The sequence below is a fragment of the Chrysemys picta genome, chromosome 3 (assembly GCF_011386835.1).
Source record: "Chrysemys picta bellii isolate R12L10 chromosome 3, ASM1138683v2, whole genome shotgun sequence".
NCBI lineage: Eukaryota > Metazoa > Chordata > Testudines > Emydidae > Chrysemys > Chrysemys picta.
Genome location: NC_088793.1, coordinates 221,945 through 242,368, shown reverse-complemented (window position 1 = coordinate 242,368; position 20,424 = coordinate 221,945). Strand labels below are relative to the sequence as shown.

At 45.0% G+C, this 20,424-nt stretch overlaps 1 protein-coding gene across 18 annotated transcripts in view; it reads left to right on the top strand.

Annotated features, from left to right (window-relative positions):
• ZNF512 (zinc finger protein 512) overlaps nt 1-20,424 on the top strand; it is a 57,479-nt gene that overhangs the window by 16,201 nt on the left and 20,854 nt on the right. For 16 of the 18 annotated variants that reach the window (XM_065590007.1, XM_065590009.1, XM_065590010.1 and 13 more), the window contains 6 exons: nt 8,863-9,056; nt 11,828-11,917; nt 15,233-15,319; nt 16,893-17,017; nt 17,456-17,542; nt 18,964-19,062. In XM_065590007.1, the coding sequence (XP_065446079.1) occupies nt 9,011-9,056; nt 11,828-11,917; nt 15,233-15,319; nt 16,893-17,017; nt 17,456-17,542; nt 18,964-19,062 (534 nt within the window). In that variant the 5' untranslated portion in view covers nt 8,863-9,010. Of the gene's footprint in view, nt 1-7,682; nt 7,760-8,846; nt 9,057-11,827; nt 11,918-15,232; nt 15,320-16,892; nt 17,018-17,455; nt 17,543-18,963; nt 19,063-20,424 lie in introns of all 18 variants that reach the window. The other 2 variants (XM_065589999.1, XM_065590011.1) reach the window with 2 other exon arrangements.

Genomic DNA, 20,424 nt, shown 5'->3' with positions numbered 1-20,424 from the left:
AGTCCTACTTCGTATTCTGCTAATTGCTAAGACAAACAAGTTTGTTTACATTGACGGGAGATACTGCTGCCTGCTTCTTATTTACAGTGTCACCTGAAAGTGAGAACAGGTGTTTGCATGGCACTTTCGTAGCTGGCATTGCAAGGTATTTACATGCCAGATATGCTAAACATTCGTATGCCCCTTCATGCTTCGGTCACCATTCCAGAGGACATGCTGATGATGCTTGTTAAAAAAATAATGCATCAATTAAATTTTGACTGTACTTCTTGGGGGGAGAATTGTGTGTCATCTTCTGTTTTACCCACATTCTGCATATATTTCATGTTATAGCAGTCTCGGATGATGACCCAGCATATGGGGGGGGAGGGATAGCTCAGTGGTTTGAGCATTGGCCTACTAAACCCAGGGCTGTGAGTTCAATCCTTGAGGGGGCCACTTGGGGATCTGGGGCAAAATCAGTACTTGGTCCTGCTAGTGAAGGCAGGGGGCTGGACTCGATGACCTTTCAAGGTCCCTTCCAGTTCTAGGAGATGGGATATCTCCATTAATTATTATGTTCATTTTAAGAACATTTCACAGCAGATTTGACAAAACGCAAAAAAAGTACCGATGTGAGATTTCTAAAAATAGCTGCAGCACTCGACTCGAGGTTTAAGAATCGGAAGTGCCATCCAAAATCTGAGAGGGACGAAGTGCGGAGCATGCTTTCAGAAGTCTTAAAAAAGTGACACTCCGATGCGGAAACTACAGAACCCGAACCACCAAAAAAGAAAATCAACCTTCTGCTGGTGGCATCTGACTCAAATGATGAAAACGAACATGCATCGGTCTGCTCTGCTTTGGATTGTTATGAAGCAGAACCCATCATCAGCATGGACGCATGTCCTCTGGAATGGTGGTTAGAGCATGAAGGGATATATGAATCTTTAGTGCATCTGGCACGTAAATATCTTGCAATGCCAGCTACAACAGTGCCATGCAAATGCCTGTTCTCACTTTCAGGTGACATTGTAAACAAGAAGCAGGCAGCATTATCTCCTGCAAATTGTAACCAACCTTATTTGTCTGAGTGATTGGCTGACCAAGAAGTGGGACTGAGTGGACTTGTAGGCTCTAAAGGTTTACACTGTTTTGTTTTTGAATGCAGCTTTTTTTTTTACATAATTCAACATTTGTAAATTCAACTTTCGTAAGAGATTAAACTACAGTACTTGTATGAGATGAATTGAAAAATAATTTTTTGTTTTCAGTGCAAATATTTGTAATAAAAAATATAAAGTGGGCGCTGTGCACTTTGTATTTTGTGTTGTAACTGAAATTAATATATTTGAAAATGTAGTAAACATCTAAAAATATTTAAAATAAATGGTATTCTATCATTGAACAGCGTGATTAATCACGGTTAATTTTTTTTAATCGCGTGACAGCCCTAATTTCTACTCTTCATGTCCTTTGGTTCCTTAATTAATTTTGTTCTCAACATTTCAATTGTGTGCTGAGTTCTCATATCTTCCCTCTTTTTACCCCCTCCACTCCCCTGCTCCTTTTGTTATTAGTTTAATGTCCTCTTGACTACTCCAGCCAGCCTGTCTTCCTTCCAAACTATTCAGCTGCTCGCCACATAGAAGGTAGACCAACGTTCTACAAAACCAAAACCTTCCACCACCTACCTAGCCAGCGGTTCACTTCCAGAATCTTCTGCCTGTGGTCTTCTTTTGTTCGTAGGACAGGAAGGATCTCCGAGAAGATCTCTTGCTCATTCTTCAGCAAGCTTCTGAGTTCCTTGATGTCATCTATTATCTGCAAGATATCCCGTGAAACAGTGTCATTACTGCAGATATGAAGCAACACCAATGGATCCTTTCCTGTTGACTTAAAAAGCCTGTCTAATCTTAGAGTGACAGTCCTACTGTCTGCCTGTTCCTTGCAGAATGTTTGGGTTCTTGTGCATATTGAATCTTCCTTGGACGGTTGGAGGACTCTGTGATTTTTCTTGTAGGTGGGGCTGAGTTGCTGTCCACAGGTGTGTCACATACATCTCTCCATTCCCTTGGACCAACTGGATCATGAGAGGTGTTGTCCACAGTTTCCATGTTTTGGATGTGGTATCAATTGGAAACTTTTAGCTGTGGAATTCCTTCTAGTCCTGTTCTCTATCTCCAGTCATGTAGATTGTCACTTTGACCTCTTGCCTCCAGTGGTTATGTGCTCCAAGGCTTCCTTTCTGACTTCCTCTCTCTCCAGTTCTTCAGTGGCAAGCTCCTTTCTTTCTTGAATCAGGGATGCTGATACTTCCTGAGCCTAACTATATGGGATGTCCTCAGCTTCTCTGATTCTCAGTAGCATTTCTACTTGCTCCTCCAATCCAAGAATCTTCTCCTCCAACACAGCCACCAGCTTGCACTTACTTCACAGGAAGTCCCTTCTGGGTTCAGGTATGAAAGAAAACATGGCACATCCATTGCATTCACCACCACTGTTCATTGCTGGCTATCTTGAAATCACGCGTAGAGCTGACACTGGAAGGAAAGTTTCTCACGTTCCCTTTCCAAATGCCCTTTGAAACTCCGTTAGCTGTCTCTGTTTATGGCTCTCAAATTCACCTGACAAGTGACTCTTTATAGTCCAAATCTCCTTGCTTAGCTCCGCCTCTCTCCACCAAGGAGCAATTAACCACTCAGAGACTGCTAACAGCAGAGTTGATCAAAGCTCCGAGGCTTAGAGCTGTGTGGCCTTTACCAAACCACCAGCAAACAAGCCTGTCTCATCTACTTATTCAAGGGCCCACTGCCCAGCTATGCAGCCTGTACACAAAGAGCAAATAAACAGTCAAACAACCAACCCACAGACAGACCAAACACACCACTCACCAAGTCCCACTACCTCCAAGCACAGAGTCCCCAGTTACGCCCTCCGGAACTCCACTGTTAGCTGCATCTATTTGTGGCTCTTGGGTTCACCTAGTACAGGAGTCAGCAACCTTTCAGAAGTGGTGGGCCGAGTCTTCATTTATTCACTCTAATTTAAGGTTTCGCGTGCCAGTAATACATTTTAACGTTTTTAGAAGGTCTCGTTCTATAAGTCTATAATATATAACTAACTATTGTTGTATGTAAAGTAAATAAGGTTTTAAAAATGTTTAAGAAACTTCATTTAAAATTAAATTAAAATGCAAAGGCCCCCGGAGCAGTGGCCAGGACCTGGGCAGTATGAGTGCCACTGAAAATCAACTCGCGTGCCGCCTTCGGCACGTGTGCCATAGGTTGCCTACCCCTGACCTAATACATGACCTTTTTTATACCAAATCTCCCTGCCTAGCCAGCGTATCTCCGCTCCTCATCACCAGGGAGCTATTGACCACTCAAACTGCAAACGGCAGTGCTGATGAAAGCTCCAAGTGACCTTTACCAAGGCACTAACCAACAGATCTCTGTCAGATGCCTACTCAGGCCCATGACCCTGGCCCCTGCCAAGGATGAAAAGTGTTTACTCTTCTGACGATTTTTAACATTCTGTTCTGAAGATTTTGAAGCTGTAATGAATTAGGTGGATCCACTCCTGCTCAGGGTGTTTAAGGGCTCAGCTGACCCTCCCCTCCCCCCCCTTCAAATGCACTTGTGTAGCTCTCCTTAATGCCTGTCAAGTGTATGTAGAACAATAACTTCCTTTTAGATGTGTGAAAGACAGGGTGGGGGAGGTAATATCTTTTATTGAACCAACTTCTGTTGGTGAGAGAGACAAGCTTTCCAGCTACACGGAGCTCTTCCTCAGGTCTGGGAAAGGTACTCAGAGTGTTGCAGCTAAATCTAAGGTAGCACATATTCCAAGGGACTGTTCAAGGTGAAGTGGTCTGTTAACACCCCAGTAGTCCTAGGACGAAATAAGCCATAAATCCAATGCTTTATTAAGACCATGATTTTTAGGCTAGGTCGACACTAAAGACCTTACAGCGGCACAGCTGTACCAATGCAGCTGCCACTGTAAGATCTCTCATGTAGCCCCTCTATGTCAATGTGAGAGAGCTCTCCCGTCAACATAATTAAACCATCCCCAATGAGCAGCGGTAGCTATGTCGGCAGAAGAGCGTCTCCCACCGACCTAGATTCTAGGACTGGAAGGGACCTCGAGAGGTCATCAAGTCCAGTCCCCTGCCCGCATGGCAGGACCAAATACTGTCTAGACCATCCCTGATAGACATTTATCTAACCTACTCTTAAATATCTCCAGAGATGGAGATTCCACAACCTCCCTAGGCAATTTATTCCAGTGTTTAACCACCCTGACAGTTAGGAACTTTTTCCTAATGTCCAACCTAGACCTCCCTTGCTGCAGTTTAAGCCCATTGCTTCTTGTTCTATCCTTAGAGGCTAAGGTGAACAAGTTTTCTCCCTCCTCCTTATGACACCCTTTTAGATACCTGGAAACTGCTATCATGTCCCCTCTCAGTCTTCTCTTCTCCAAACTAAACAAACCCAGTTCTTTCAGCCTTCCTTCATAGGTCATGTTCTCAAGACCTTTAATCATTCTTGTTGCTCTTCTCTGGACCCTTTCCAATTTCTCCACATCTTTCCTGAAATGCAGTGCCCAGAACTGGACGCAATACTCCAGCTGAGGCCTAACCAGAGCAGAGTAGAGCGGAAGAATGACTTCTCGTGTCTTGCTCACAACACACCTGTTAATACATCCCAGAATTATGTTTGCTTTTTTTGCAACAGCATCACACTGTTGACTCATATTTAGCTCGTGGTCCACTATAACCCCTAGATCCCTTTCTGCCGTACTCCTTCCTAGACAGTCTTTTCCCATTCTGTGTGTGTGAAACTGATTTTTTTCTTCCTAAGTGGAGCACTTTGCATTTGTCTTTGTTAAACTTCATCCTGTTTAACTCAGCCCATTTCTCCAATTTGTCCAGATCATTTTGAATTATGACCCTGTCCTCCAAAGCAGTTGCAATCCCTCCCAGTTTGGTATCATCCACAAACTTAATAAGCGTATTTTCTATGCCAATATCGAAGTCGTTAATGAAGATATTGAACAGAGCCGGTCCCAATACAGACCCCTACGGAACCCCACTCGTTATGCCTTTCCAGCAGGATTGGGAACCATTAATAACAACTCTCTGAGTACGGTTATCCAGCCAGTTATGCACCCACCTTATAGTAGCCCCATCTAAATTGTATTTGCCTAGTTTATCGATAAGAATATCATGTGAGACCATATTAAATGCCTTACTAAAGTCTAGGTATACCACATCCACAGCTTCTCCCTTATCCACAATACTCGTTATCCTATCGAAGAAAGCTATCAGATTGACATGATTTGTTCTTTACAAATCCATGCTGGCTGTTCCCTATCACCTTACCACCTTCCAAGTGTTTGCAGATGATTTCCTTAATTACTTGCTCCATTATCTTCCCTGGCACAGAAGTTAAACTAACTGGTCTGTAGTTTCCTGGGTTGTTCTTATTTCCCTTTTTATAGATGGGCACTATATTTTCCCTTTTCCAGTCTTCTGCAATCTCTCCCGTCTCCCATGATTTTCCAAAGATAATAGCTAGAGGCTCAGATACCTCCTCTATTAGCTCCTTGAGTGCTAATAGAGACATAACATCGGTGCTTCTGTCTATGTAACTTGTCGGTCAGGGGTGTAGGTTTTTTCACACCTCTAAATGACTTAAGTTTTACCGACAAAAGTGCTAGTGTACACAAACATTTTGGCTAGCAAAGTTATGAATTAACAGGCCACTTCACCTTTAATGTTTCCTTAGAATATGTGCTAACTACTTATACTAAACTATCTGTTCAATCTTATACAGTAACTCCTCACTTAACATTGTAGTTATGTTCCTGAAAAATGATTTAAGTGAAACGATGTTAAGCGAATCCAGTTTCCCCATAAGAATGAATGTAAATTGGGGGAGGGGGGAGGGTTAGGTTCCAGGGAAATTTTTTTTGCCGTACAGTACAGTACTGTAGTTGGGAGGTGCTCCTGCCTTACCCCATACAGGCACAGCCCACTGGCCCTGGAGACAATGAGGCAGGCAAGGAGGCTGAAGGTGCCGTAGGCTAGGAGAAATATACTGTGCAGCAGCAGCGGCAGCTCCCCCTACTCTGCAAGCACCAGGGGCTGGGGGCTTAACCCTTGCCCGCCCACGCCACCCCTTTCCCCAAGCCCCCACCCTTAATCCGCCTCTTCTCCCCCCCCCCCCCCCACTCCCCTTTACTCTGCACGCCAGGTCCTTGCTCCTCCCCTGCCCGTGGCAATCAGCTGGTTTGCGACATTCGGGGGGGGGGAGGAGCGAGGATTCAGCGTGCAGGCTCCCCCTGCCCGCAGCAATCAGCTGGCTTGCAGCGTTTGGGCGGCAGGGAAGGGAGGGGGAGCCTGCGCACCGAGTCCTCGCTCCCCCCCCTTCCTCCTGAACGCAAGCCAGCTGATTGCCGCGGGCAGGGGGTGTGTGGGGGAAGGTGCTGATCCGTGGGGTCTGCTGGCAGGAGGCACTCTTGGGGGGGGGGGCGTAGGGGAGCTGATAAGGGGGCTGCCAGCTGTGGACAAAGCAGGCAGCCAAACGACATTATAGCAAAGCATTGCACAACTTTAAATGGAGCATATTCTGTAATTGAGCAGGGACGTAAGATCGAAACAACATTAAGCGAGAGGATGTTAAGTGGGGAGTTACTGTATTTAGCTGTGACACTCTTATACTCCTGAGGGCATTCTGCACCAAAAAATTAAAAATTCTGCGCACTATATTTTAAATTTTTGCAAAATTCTGCATATTTTATTTGTCAAAATAACTCTGTCAGTAAATATGTCTGTAACAATCCAGACACACACACACACAGAGATATATTTTCCTCCAGGAGTAGAGTTAAAGAGACCCCTACAACAACCCAGTTTCTGTTTCTCTGCCCCCTCCCGCACAGAACCCAGTTGCAGGGCACCCTCCAGTCCAGACTCCTGCATCCCCTCTTCTCCAGAGCCAGCTGTGGACTCCCTCCCCACCACCAGCCACCCCCACCTCCCTCAAGAGCTCAGGGATCCAGAGGAAGAAACAGCCAGATGCTGAGTCCTGGGCTTGTATGGAGTTTCCTGCAGGATGCTTCCTTCCTTCAGGGCATGTTGAGAACTGTAGCTGCTGAGAACCCTCTAGCTCCCTCTCTCCTCCTCCCCCCCCCCCCCCCCCCGGCAGTGTCTTCTACAATAAATCCTCACTTAATGTTGTAGTTCTGTTCCTGAAAATTGCGACTTTAACAATGTTAAGCTAATCCAATTTCCCCGTAAGAATTAATGTAAACGAGGGGGTTAGGTTCCAGGGAAATTTTTTCCACGAGACAAAAGACTCTCTCTCTCTCTCTCTCTCTCATATGTGTATACACACACACACACACACACTCTCTTACTTTTAAACAAACCATTTAATACTGGTATGCAGAGATGATGATTGTGAAGCTTGGTTGAGGTGGAGGAGTCAGGGTGGGATATTTCCAGGGAATGCCTTACTGCTAAATGAACTAGCAATTGGTTGACCCCTCAAGGGTTAACTCTCACACTCTACTGTACAAGGCAGCAGGAAAGGAGGGAGGGCAGACAGAGACACACACTGTGTGTGTGTGTGTGATGCGCATTTCCCCTTTAAGTATGAAGAGTGGGGTCAGAAGTACATTGCCTTGTTAATTAGATCAGCGAGCTGAGACCAGACTGCTGCTGCCTGGAAGCTCCCTCTGTCATGTGTCCCCCCGCTCTATGGAAGATGGGGTAAGTGGGGTGCAGGGGGGAGGGGTACACCCTGACATTAGCCCCCCCCCTTTTCCTCCCCCCCCCTCACTCAGCAAGCAGGAGTCTCAGGGAGCAGCCCCAAGGCAGAGGGCAGGAGCAGCACATGGCAGTGCTGGGGGCGGGGACAGCTGCAATTGCTAGCCTGCTGGGCAGCTGCTGCACAGGGAACTTAGGGGACCGGGGAGCTGATTTGGGGGGGGTGGAATGTCGATCCACCCTGGTTCCAACTACCCACCAGCTAGCTCCGCCGGGCTGCTCTTCTTGCAAGAGGTGGACAAAGCAGGCGGCTGCCAAACAACATTAGAAGGGAGTATTGCACAACTTTAAACGAGTATGTTCCCTAATTGATCAGCAACGAAACAACGTTAACTGGGACGACTTTAAGTGAGGAGTTACTGTATTTGTGAGTTGGGTTCTGCTGGGTCCAGCGGCTCCTAGTGGCAGCCAGCAGCTCTGCAGCCCATTTCTGAGGGGAGAAAAATGAAATTCTCCGTGCACAATATTAATTTTGGAGAAAATTCTGCATTGCACAGTGGTGCAGAATCCCCCCAGGAGTAACTTAGTACCTTTCCCAGACCCGAAGAAGAGCTCTGTGTAGCTCAAAAGTTTGTCTGTCTCACCAACAGAAATTGGTCTACTAAAAAATATTACTCACCCACCTTATCTGTCTCATATCCTGGGACTGATCACAGCACCAACAACACTGTATACAACATTCAGGATGTCTGTCCTGCAGACTGTATTCTGTCTTGCCTCTATTTCCTTGTATTCCCCTGTCTGTCTGTATCCATCTGTTATCTCCTGTCTTATACTTAGATTGTGAGCTCTTTGGGGCAGAGACTGCCTTCTTTTTCTGTGTTTGTACAGTGGGTAGCACATTGTGGTCCGGGTCCATGACTGGGCTCCTAGACACTACATTACTATTAATAAAAAAGAAATTAGGTTTACTGAACTGTGGGGTGGGCTCGAAGACTGGTTGTGAAGATGAAAGCAGCATGCTCTGCTGTGAGACTAATTGCATCGGCATGTGTGCATGTACCCATCTTGACGTTTGTTTTATATCTAGGATTTTCTTTTTCTAGGTCCGAGGAGTTTGAAACTAGTCTCCTAGGGTCGGACAATAACAATGAGTGCTTCAGTGATTCTTCTACTTCTTCCAAGGGTCGAGTGAGCGGGAGCTCAGAATCTGGGGGCAAGCGGGCTATTCGCAGACCCACTGACTGGCTGGAAATGAGGGGAATAAAAACCAATATTAATAAATCCTCAGAGAAGAAAGGTACTTTAGAGCCCTTAGTACTGGGCAAAGCTGTCTTCTCACTGATTCTTTTAATCAAGATTGAATGTCTTTCTGAAAGATATGCTACAGTTCATCCACAAGTTATAGTCTTAGTAGTGTCTTTTCTAGGCTAAGGAAGAATAACTGTCTCCACTGCAGAACTTGCTGATAAAATTCTATGGTCACTTTTGTGCAGAAGGTCAGGCTAAATGATCTGGCCTTTAAGATCAATTAAACTATGATTACAGGTCTGCTTTGTCTGTGGGTGAGAGCTCTGCCAGTGCTTCGGGGGAATGCTTTGCATAGGAATTTTAAAACTAGGCTAGAAAAGAGAAATAACACTAGAACATATACAAAAGAGAGCAAGCCAGCAGTGGTCCTGGGGGTTAGAAATGGGCACGAAGTTGTCCTTTCCATTTCTAACATCTTTATTTTCTGATTTAGAATGGGCTAGGACCTTTTGTATTAATGTACTAATGCATCTTGCATGTCATATCCCATGAGGTGAAACCTGTTAGTTAATGATGGGGAAGACCTCTGATATTCAGGTGTCTATGCTGGATGAAAACTGGGGCAGTGTGAAAAGAGGCAGGAACTTGGCTGAGAAGGTTCTGCATGTGTAGGGATTGGTCATATGTCAGTTGAAAACCTGTCTTTGAGACACCAGTACACAGCAGGGGGGCAATCGCAGTAGTGCTAGCCCCAGGCATTCAAATATCATGAAATTGGCTTAAAAATCATATTTTAAAAAAAGTTTGTTTCTTTGGATTTTCCTTTTGGTTTTTGAGTTCTTACAGTCCACTTGGGTGCAACCATGAGAGTAGAACCTTGTTGGGTTTTTTAAACATGAAAGTAGAGATTTTCATGTAATTGGATCACTCCAGGAGCTGGGACTTAAAGACAAACACAAAATATCACAAGAGTCATGCTAAAACAATAAGAGTTGGCAACTCTGATTTTTGAGAGGAAAGATCCCATGTGTATGCTGCATCAGCATTTGTGTGTCCTATGTGTGGGTTTCTTCCCCAGTGCGCTAAGTGGGGGAGCCCTGTCTGTGTTCATGGTGTCTCAGTGCCTTACAGCAAGCAGAATGCAAACTAGGCAGTAATGGGTGGTCAGATGAGCCTTCCTGGAATCTCTTCTGTTATGGATGAGGAGCTTCCCCCTGAGAGTGGCTGTAGTGGGCAGGTGATTTACATGAGCCAATACAAACTCTGTAGCAGTCTCTGCAGCAGTTTCATGACTAATGGGGACCTGACTGGAAATTTTGGGAGCAGCAGCTGAGCGTCAGTTTTAAATGCTGGTTGCCAGTTCCTTGTTCTGGACATGGGCCTCAGGATCCCAAATAAGGGGCTCCTCCCTGCATCTTTTCTCCTGATTTGGCCCCCATTTCCATGCATATTGCAGAGGAGCAAACTCTTCCGGAAGGTGTTTTCTACTCCTTCTCTCAAACTTTCCAGTGCATTCTCCATCCTCTTGGTTCTGGCAGTGGGGTGTCTGTGGCTTCTCTCTTTCTGCGTAGAACTGGGGAGCAGTGCGGCACTTCCAGTCCTTTCAAGGTCCTTCAAAAAATTCTACTTTCCTGACAGAACATCCATTGGTTCAGTGTTCACCACTTAACTCACCCCTTTTCCACTTGTTGAGTCTTCCTTTGGCTTCCCTTTGACTAGGATTGTATGCAGTTCGGCAACTATGAAACCCAGGGACAAAGCATGTTGAGTATCCATTACAGAAGGAGTTCATCCAAAACCTAACAGCTTTCTGTTTCTGGTCTGTACTGACCACCAAATCAGTTTCAGCTCCAGCTGAGGGTTGGACAGGGTGAAACCCACTTGTTATTTCTTAGTGTAGACAGGGCCCAGGTCTTCAGCCTTGTTCCTCATAAGTCCCCGAGGTGCGTGTGGCTGTTCTGTGTTACTGCTTACCTGGCTGTGAGGAGTTGGTGGTGATACCCTTCAGATCTCTGACTATTCTTTCTGGCTCTCATGTCAGCTGTACTCCTTACCTCCCACTTGCACACAAGTGGTTGCTTCCTGTCTTAGGGTAAGCTGGCCCTTTAAGAGGGTTGAGGCTCAGTTGCACCTGTGCCTGCCTACCCAGGTGGAGGAAATGAGCGAAGTCATATGACTAAACTAGGCATGATGGAGAAATAAGGGGAGCTGGTGATTCAGTCATAGAGGGACTGCAGATTTATACAGCACTGACTCCCAGGGCTGTTCTAAGTGTGTGTTGGGGGGGATCTGGGAGGGATGAAAGATTAGGAAGAGGGCAGTGGGTTGGAGGGACAGGCCATTTGACACTCCAGGGGGCAGAAAGCCTAGTTTGTGTTCCCAGGAGTGGGAATGCATTGAAGAGGTGAACGAGTTTCCCCACGCTGCCACCCAGCAATGTGATGACCCCTGAGAACGAGGGGAGGATAGAGAGACTGAACAGAGCCCAGGTGGGGCTCGAGCTCAGCCCAGGAGAAGGGCAGGGTTGGAAGGGAAGATAGACCCTTGGGAAGGAAAGGCTGTGCCCAGCTTAATAGCAGGGCAGAAGACTATTTTGGTTTTGTGTTGGTTTGGACTTTGATATGCCAGAAGGGGTGTGGACTTTTTGGGACTTGGCCACAGGGCTAAGTCACCTCAGCAACCAAACCATGTTGAAGACCGAGAGAGCATCACTGGAGATAAGGGGAAACTGAAGCGATGGCTGGAGATCAGCTAGGTGTGATGTTACACTCCCCGAGCCTCAGCAGGACTGACTTGTCTTCATTCTCTGACACCTCATAGGAGAATCACCTTCCAGAGGAAAGAGGAAATCTGAGCGAGAGGATGATGCAGATTATGAAGAATTTTCCAGAAAGAAGCAGAAAGTTCCTGGTAATATGAATAACTTGTAGTTCCTAGCCACAGACCTGTTTGTGCTCTCAGCTTCCTGTGTTGTTACCATGTACTGCTGGAGCCACGGCCCTGCACATGCTCTTGGCTACCTTTCTGTTGGGATTGTGCCCTACGCAAGCCGCCTGCTGCTGCTGCCGTCGATCTTCTAATCCACAGTGGGGCTGGAGCGGCTCTAAATCTCACTCACCCTTGAAGTTTTAACCAAGCCCCACTGAATGGGAGGTTAAGGTTTTGGGCTGGGACCTGGGTTCTATCTCTGGCTTTACCACAGCCTCCCTGAATGGTGTCAGGCAAGTCGCTCAGACCAGATTTTCTGAAGTGGGCACTAATAGCAGGCTCCTTGTTTTCTGGCTGCCCAACTTGATACATAAAGCTTGACTTTCTGAAGTGCTTCAACTCACAGCGTTTGGTCAAGGAGACCCTGTGGATGCTCAGCTCCTTTGATAAGCGAGGTCCTGTGTGTCTTGAGTTGAGCACCCAGAGTCTTGCCAGCTTCCTGAAGTAGGGGTCTGAGACCTTGCTCATGGAATTAGTAATACTAGTCAGTGGAAAAGGTGAAGCTAGAGCTCATGGTCTCAGGGCTCTCAACTCACTGTAAATTCCCTTAGGCCAATGGGTATTTTGGTAGGGGAAAGCAACAAGAAGATGTGGAGGAATCCGTATTGTCTCTGTCCTGTCTGTTACTCTAGCTCTGTGCCAATTGTATTGATATAATGCAGGAATTGCAGCAGGGCCTAGGATCATGAACAGTGCAGATGGAAATTTCAGAAAATTAAAAGCATTCACCATTTTTATATGCCTATTAGAACTCACTGATTTTCCATGTTTTAAAAATGGTGATTTTCCACCATGTTTGTAACTTGGCCAAATGTGGGTGAATTTTCCCGGGAAAAGCAAAAGGCACCTCTTGGACCCTACTTGCTACTCCAAATCACAGGCTAGAGCTATTCCAAATCGGGGGGGAGACTGTAGCTGAAATTAGGCAGTTCTAGTGGAAAACGTAGATAATCTTCATTGTAGGCATTTCTACAGCCTTGAATATAATAATACTCCACATGACTTACAAAGTAATTTAATCTCCCACTTCCAATTTATAATTTGCAAAAGATCAGCAAAGCAAGAATTGTTTGTTGGAAAATCTGCAAATAATTGTAATGAACAAATGCAAGAATTTCACAAATAGCCAAAAGGTGTCAAATACATTATTTGTTACTCAGGACTAGAGGTAGGCTATAGTTTGTAACTTTTTCTCTCATGTGCTCACTGATAAGCTATTCCAATAAGTAGCTTTTTATGGTATTGGCTCAGCTGTGCTGTAGCAGAGGCAGAGCTTTTATTATGCTCTCAGCTAGAGCTGTGTTTACTTTTTTATATATTTCACACCATTATAAATGCTGGAGGCAAAGCAGAGTTTGGGGTAGAGGCTGACAGCTCGCGACCCCCCATGTAATAACCTTGTGACCCCCTCAGGGGTCCCAACCCCCAATTTGAGAACCCCTGATCTATCAAATTGGGGGAAATGACTGGAAAATAGCAAATATAGTATGTATATTTAAGAAGGGGGTGGGGGGGAGTTGTCTGGGCAACTATAGACCTGGGTTTAGCAGGCCAATGCTCAAACCACTGAACTATCCCTCCCCCAAAAACCGCTCCCTAAAAGGGATGTATCAATGGCTTGTGCTGAAAAGAGAACTATTCAGCTGGAGGGAGGTAACTAATGGAGTTCTTTGAGGATCTGACTTGAGACCAGTCTTTTTTTATTATTTTTCATTAACTACTTTAGGACAAAAAGTAAGTGTATGTTAATGACATTTGCTGATGGCACAAAGTTGAGAGGCATTGTCAGTATAGAGGAGGGTTGGAATATTACACAGGAAGAATTGGGTGATCTTGAGGACTGGAAAAATATAAATGGGATGAAATATAATAGTAAAAAGTGATGTCATGCATTTACTGACTAATAAAAATTTCTGCTATAAGTGGGAACTCTTCATTTGGAAACGGCAAAAGAGCAGAAAGACCTGGGTGTATGTACTGGTCACAAAATGACCACAAGCCACCAATGTTCACGCAGCCATGAAGCGAGAGATTTCCAGAAGAGATAGGAAAGTATTAATACTCTTGTACAATACATTGGTAATACTCCTGTGGAATATTGTGCACAATTCTGGTCACCCATTTTCAAGAAAGATCAGTTGAATCTGGAACAGGTGCAGAGAAGGGCTACTAGGATGATTAGGTGAATGGAGAACCTGTCTGACTAGAGGAGATGAAAAAAGATTAGCTTGTTTAGCCTAGCAAAATGAAGGCTGAGAGGATATTATTGCACTCTGTAAATACATCAAAGGGGTAAACACCAGGGAGGATAAATATTGGCACAAGAACAAATGGCTATAAACTGACCATTTTAAAATTTGGGGTGGAAATGAGAAGATTTCTGACCATCAGAGGAGTGAGGTTCTGGAGCAGCCTACTAATAGTCTGTTTTCCCTACTACTCCTAACTAGTTTTACAATGGAGTTTGAGACGTTTCTGAACAGGATTATATCATGGGGTTTCCTGCTAAAGCAGGGGACTGGACTTGATGATCCAGGAGGTCCCTTCCAGTTCTATGTTCCTTTCATACTTCTCTCCCCACATCCCATTATAGTGGTTGTAGTCTCCTGGGCTGCTCTTCCTGTGTGTTCCTGTTGCTTATTCTCTGGGATATGTGGTGTAGGATTCAGAGAAAAATCCCCACCTTTGGAACCTGCTTCCTATGGGGCACACTAGAGTCCCAGTTGCATGAACTTCAGGGTGTCCTGTAGATCACATACTCTCTTGACTTAGGCCTTTTATGTCTCCATTTGTGCAGTCTTTATTTTTTTAGGGGGGAGGAATCGCTCAGTGGTTTGAGCATTGGCCTGCTAAACCCACGGTTATGAGTTTAATCCTTGAGGGGGCCACTTAGGGATCTGGGGCAAAATCAGTACTTGGTCCTGCTAGTGAAGGCAGGGGGCTGGACTCAATGACCTTTCAAGGTTCCTTCCAGTTCTATGAGATCGGTATATCTCCATATATTTTTATATTTATTTCTTGAGCCATATTTAACTAACTTTGGATGCTGAGCTAATGGACTCCATTTTAAAATCAGTAAATAAACTTCTGTCCTCTGCAGAGAGAAATTGACCCTTGCAGTCCTTGCCTGCCAAGCCAGCAGCTTAAATAGGGCCCCTGCCCCATGAGCTCCACTTTCTGTCTAATGAGAGTTTGCAGAGTTAGGTTTCACAGGTTTTCTCATTGTTTATATTATAGCAAGGAAAAAGCAACGAGCTGGGGTGCAACAAAATCCCAAATCCAAAGGGCGTTATGTGCGGAAAGAGCCACCAACGTATGCAGCAGGTAAGAGGGACGAACAGTGTTTATGCAACAGGTAAGAGGTGAATGTGGTTCTGTGTGGTCAGTCCTGGGTAGGGTGACCAGACAGCAAGTGTGAAAAATCAGGACAGGTTGTGGGGGGTAATAGGAGCCTATATAAGAAAAAGACCCAAAAATCAGGACTGTCCCTATAAAATCGGGACATCTGGTCTCCCTAGTCCTGGGTAATGTTTTTCTATGATCTCAGTCACTTTGCTTTTGGCAAAGGAGTGTGGATACCATTGTCATTTGGACCCGATGGCATTGTAGGAATATCTAATGATGGTGGTTGCAGCATGTTGCTCTTTACCACTTTCTGCCATTTAAACCTATTCTATGGTAATACTCCCTTTCTAATGCGTGGAAATTTAGACTTTTTACTGCCAATGCATGTTCAATGGTGCCTGGGGAGGGAATCACTTCTTGAATTGTGCAGAAATACATCAAGCTGGTTTCAGCCTAGACGACAGTAAAATATTCAAGTATCAGAGGGGTAGTCGTGTTAGTCTGGATCTGTAAAAGCAGCAAAGAGTCCTGTGGCACCTTATAGACTAACAGACTAATAGTATTTCATATTTCTTTCACGCAGCAGAATGAAGGCATTACTACAAATCACCCCACGCCATAGCCTGATAGCCAGAGGCTCAAGCAACCCAGTCTGTAGCCATACAGTAACACCCTTGTTCTAGTATCAGAGGGGTAGCCGTGTTAGTCTGGATCTGTAAAAAGCAACAGAGAGTCCTGTGGCACCTTTAAGACTAACAGATGTATTGGAGCATAAGCTTTCGTGGGTGAATACCCACTTTGTCAGACACGCATCTGGCAAAGTGGGTATTCACCCACAAAAGCTTATGCTCCAATACATCTGTTAGTCTTAAAGGTGCCACAGGACTCTCTGTTACCCTTGTTCTAGAATGTTGGACCATATAACATTCAGCCTTTGTTACAATCAGCGGAGTGACCAGTGGAGTGTCTACTACACCCACTCAACTCCCAGCTCCTATTCAGAAGGCCTTATGATTAAGAACATAAGAACGGCCATATTGGGGCAGACCAGTGGTCCATCTAATGGTCTGAGTCACATCAGCCTCCCCCCTGTCTCAAAGGGACACCTTTTAGAGTTACAGATAAGGGGGAACTGTATTGGAGCACATTGCTGTAAGGATTCCAGTTCTGGCTTTCATTCTCTGAAACCATTTTCAGGCCAGAGAATCCTTGGAGCTGAAACTTCTGCTAATTCTCAGAAAGGGACCAGGGACTGGAGGCCACACCTGTCCGTATGCTTTTCTTTGCCTGTTGTGTGGCATGGTCTTCTGGAGCAATTCCATGTTTGCATGAAGTAGCAAAGCCATTTATTAATGTACAGTGAAATCACATAGAAATCCTCATTCCTTCAGCCCCCTTTAGTTAGTAGAATGGGGAATTTGTTCCCCAGCAATGCAATTAAACCATTAACTTAAAGAAAAGCCCTTCTGCCAAAGCTAGAGAAAACCTATGTTGTGTTTCATTTTGTTTTTGATTTTCTTCCTCTTCTGCCTCCATTCCTGTGATCTGACAGGCAGTGTGGAGGAACAGTGGTACCTGGAGATCCTAAATAAGGGCAGAGTTACCTGTCCAACATGCAGAGCTGTGGTCAGGAAGACTGTAGAGGGACTGAAGAAACATATGGCGAATTGCAGACAGGTGAGAGAGACAGAATAGCACCATCTCCTATTCCCTTTTTCCCAGCTTAATGACTGCAGTACCTGCCAGCGGGTACACAACCTTCAGACCAACAAGAACCACACCATTTCCTTCTATCACGTTAATGTGTGGGGTATCCATTTGTCTGTCTGTAAATCAGTGTAGTCAACTGCTCCTTCCTATCAGTGTTACTTGTAGTTTTAGGAAAGTGGGCAGAGACCTATCCATTCTCTTTTTCTTACCCTGTCTCTTTCTCTAGTCTTTATACCCCTGTAAAGTCTGTTCATTGACTTCCAAATGCACGGTGGGTTTTTCTCACTGTGCAGTTATCTGACCCATACAAGGTTTTCTTCCTGCCTGCTGCCCCATTTCTCCTAAACAGTCACCCAATATCTGAGGTTTGTGTTAATGCAGTCTGCACTCTTGTTTTACTTGTAGGAGATGTTCACATGTCATCACTGTGGAAAACAGCTCAGGTCTTTGGCAGGAATGAAATACCACATCATGGCAGATCACAACAACCTGGTAACGTTGATATTGTACGTCTAGCAGAAGCCCTGACCTTCCAGGCCAGACAGCCCTTTGTTGCTCCCTTGTTGCACAAAGAGACTGAAAGGTGGTGGTTTGTCAAACATTTTCTACCTTTAAAAGTTCAGGTCTTATCTAACCAGTTTTTCCTGAAAGATTGAATACTTGGAAAACTAGTAGCATTATGATGTCAGAAATGCTAGGCATGTGACAGCTGATAAAGATGGGAAGGCCTTTCTATTCAGACTGTTTAAAACACTCGTGTGTGTATTTGTTATTAACATTTATCGAATACTCTGTGTTTTAAAAAAAAAAAGTCAGAAGAAATGATCTGATTATTAAAGACTCTATACTTCTCACCCCTTCACTAAAGGGCTGGGAGATTTTGTAAAATACTGATCAGAGTCAGACAGCAATTACAGAGCAGACTAGTTGAGATTCTGACATTTTCTCAGTCCTCCTTTATCCTGCATAAAGATACACAAAGGGCATAACCCATTTTCCCTCTTTAGTCACCTTTAAGAAGCCTCTGTCTCTAGGTCTGGCAGTGAAGAGTGAGACCCTTTGGGAGATGTCTCTCAGAAGAGTGGGAGAGAGTTTCTAAGCTTGGTGAATTGATCCCTCATTGCTTTTTATATAGTGTTTATAACCACGGTATCGAATAGAATAAATAACTGATGCAGGGCTGTCCATCTGTGCTGCAGAGTTTGCCAACAAAACTGTCTGTTGTGTTACTGCTGTTGGGAACCCTGAGGACAGCAGTGAGACGAACAAGAATTGTATCACTTTCATGCTGCTACTGCTTGAGAAGCTCTGAGCAGCAGCTGAGACAGCAGAAGTTATTCACAAGGAAGGAGGGGACACAATGGAAGAAAAGGGAGGGGGGATTGCAGGCATGCAGAGTAACAGAGGCCTCCCCTGCCCCTTAACTCACAGGATGGGAACAGCAGAAAGAGAATGCTCCTCCTCTCTGGAGGGCAGAGGGAGCTGGGCAACTTGAAATGTATCCAATACCTGGGAGTCAGAGGCTGATATGAGAAATGGAGCCCCAACCAGATAGCACCCTTATAAGGTCCTCATATATACTCCTCTTCCCAGCAGCTGTAGGTTGGCTTAGCTTTTCATCAGGGTGGGGGCCTTTAGTTGGATGTTAAAATGATCACCTATGAAAGATATCACCCCATTGGGATGAATGGAACAGTTGATTCCTCTTAAAGCTATTCAGTTGTCCGCAGACTTAAGCAGAGATCGCTTCATCAGATACATTCAGGTCATTTTTGGAAGGTTTCCTACACAGCCATAGATTTAGAAAGTGCTTAGATTACGGAGCTGGATTATGGAGCAAATTCCCAGAATGTGGAATTACAGAGTGCTGAGGGCCCTGTGCTTACCTTTTTTTCTCTCTGCTTTGCTTTTAGCCAGTTGTGAAGGAGGGAGGTGAATTAGATGAGCCGTGTGAACGAGACCGCCTCCGGAAGGTGCTGAAGCGAATGGGAAAGCTAAAGTGTATGAGGGAGGTGAGCTGCAGTATCTTGCATCCCAAATGAAGCAGCATCCTTAGCCAGAGTTTAGAGCACTGCATGATGTCTGCTGGACTCACTTACAAGAGCCAGTCAATGGGACTTGTGCCAAAGCTCTGGTTATGGTTTTAAGACAATGGGCCTCTTCAGAAGAACCTAATGCTGTTAGGTAACTGGGTGGACAGCACAATGGCAGAAGGGATTAAAATAGACAAATGTAAGGTGACATACGTTTAGAAGGAATGATTTAAATGATCTGCACTCGCTGAACTATTGTAACCTCTTACCTAGGGATGTGATCGGTTCTGGTGGGCTGTAGCTCAACCCAAATTATAGGTCTTGATGTAGGTATTTCTGCATGAACATCTCTGGCATATGTTGTGCAGGTCAGACTACATGATCATCATGATTCCTTCTGGCCTTAAATTCTATTAATCTAATGAAAACTGAAGATGTAGAGGTAATTGTGAAAAGAACAGACATCTGCTTAATGTGCAGCAGTGATCAAAAGAGCGAGTAAGATACTTAAGAAGTACTATGGCTTGGATAAACTTTGGCCACAGCTCCATTCTCCGTGAACAGGTGTGCACTTCACCACAGATTGCCCAGCCCACCTCTACAATCTGAATGAGGTCAATAACTGAATGAATATAGACTGACAGCCCCTCTTGCCTCTGTGGGTGGACTGTCTGGGTAAGGGCTGAGAGAAATTGGCAGGAGACAATGTACACAAGCTTTTTGCCCAAGCTGTAGCTGCTCTACAGAAAGAGGGTTTCAGTTTACAAGGCCTCAGTTTGGTACTTCTCATGCACTGAGTTCACAGCAGGATGGGAGGGGACAAACATCTAATAGTTGTGCTGTCATCAGTGTGTCCACACCTAAGATTCTGCATTTGGTGTTCGTCATTTTATCTCAGAAAAGACAAAACAGACATTTAAAACAAAACAGTAAAATCCCAAGGAAGGGTAACAAAAAAGATTTGGCAGCTATTTATAGTGGGGCTGAAAGGAGGGTACCATAAGAACGGCCGTACTGGGTCAGGCCAAAGGTCCATCTAGCCCAGTATCCTGTCTTCCGACAGTGGACAATGCCACATGCCCTAGAGGGAATGAACAGAACAGGTAATCATCAAGTGATCCATCCCGTCGGCGATTCCCAGCTTTTGGCAAACAGAGGCTAGGGACACCATCTTTGCCCATCCTGGCTAATAGCCATTGATGGACCCATCCTCCGTGAATTTCTCGTTCATTTTTGAACTCTGTTATAGCCTTGGCCTTCACAGCATCCTCAAGCAAGGAGTTCCACAGGTTGACTGTGCGTTGGGTGAAAAAATACTTCCTTTTGTTTGTTTTAAACCTG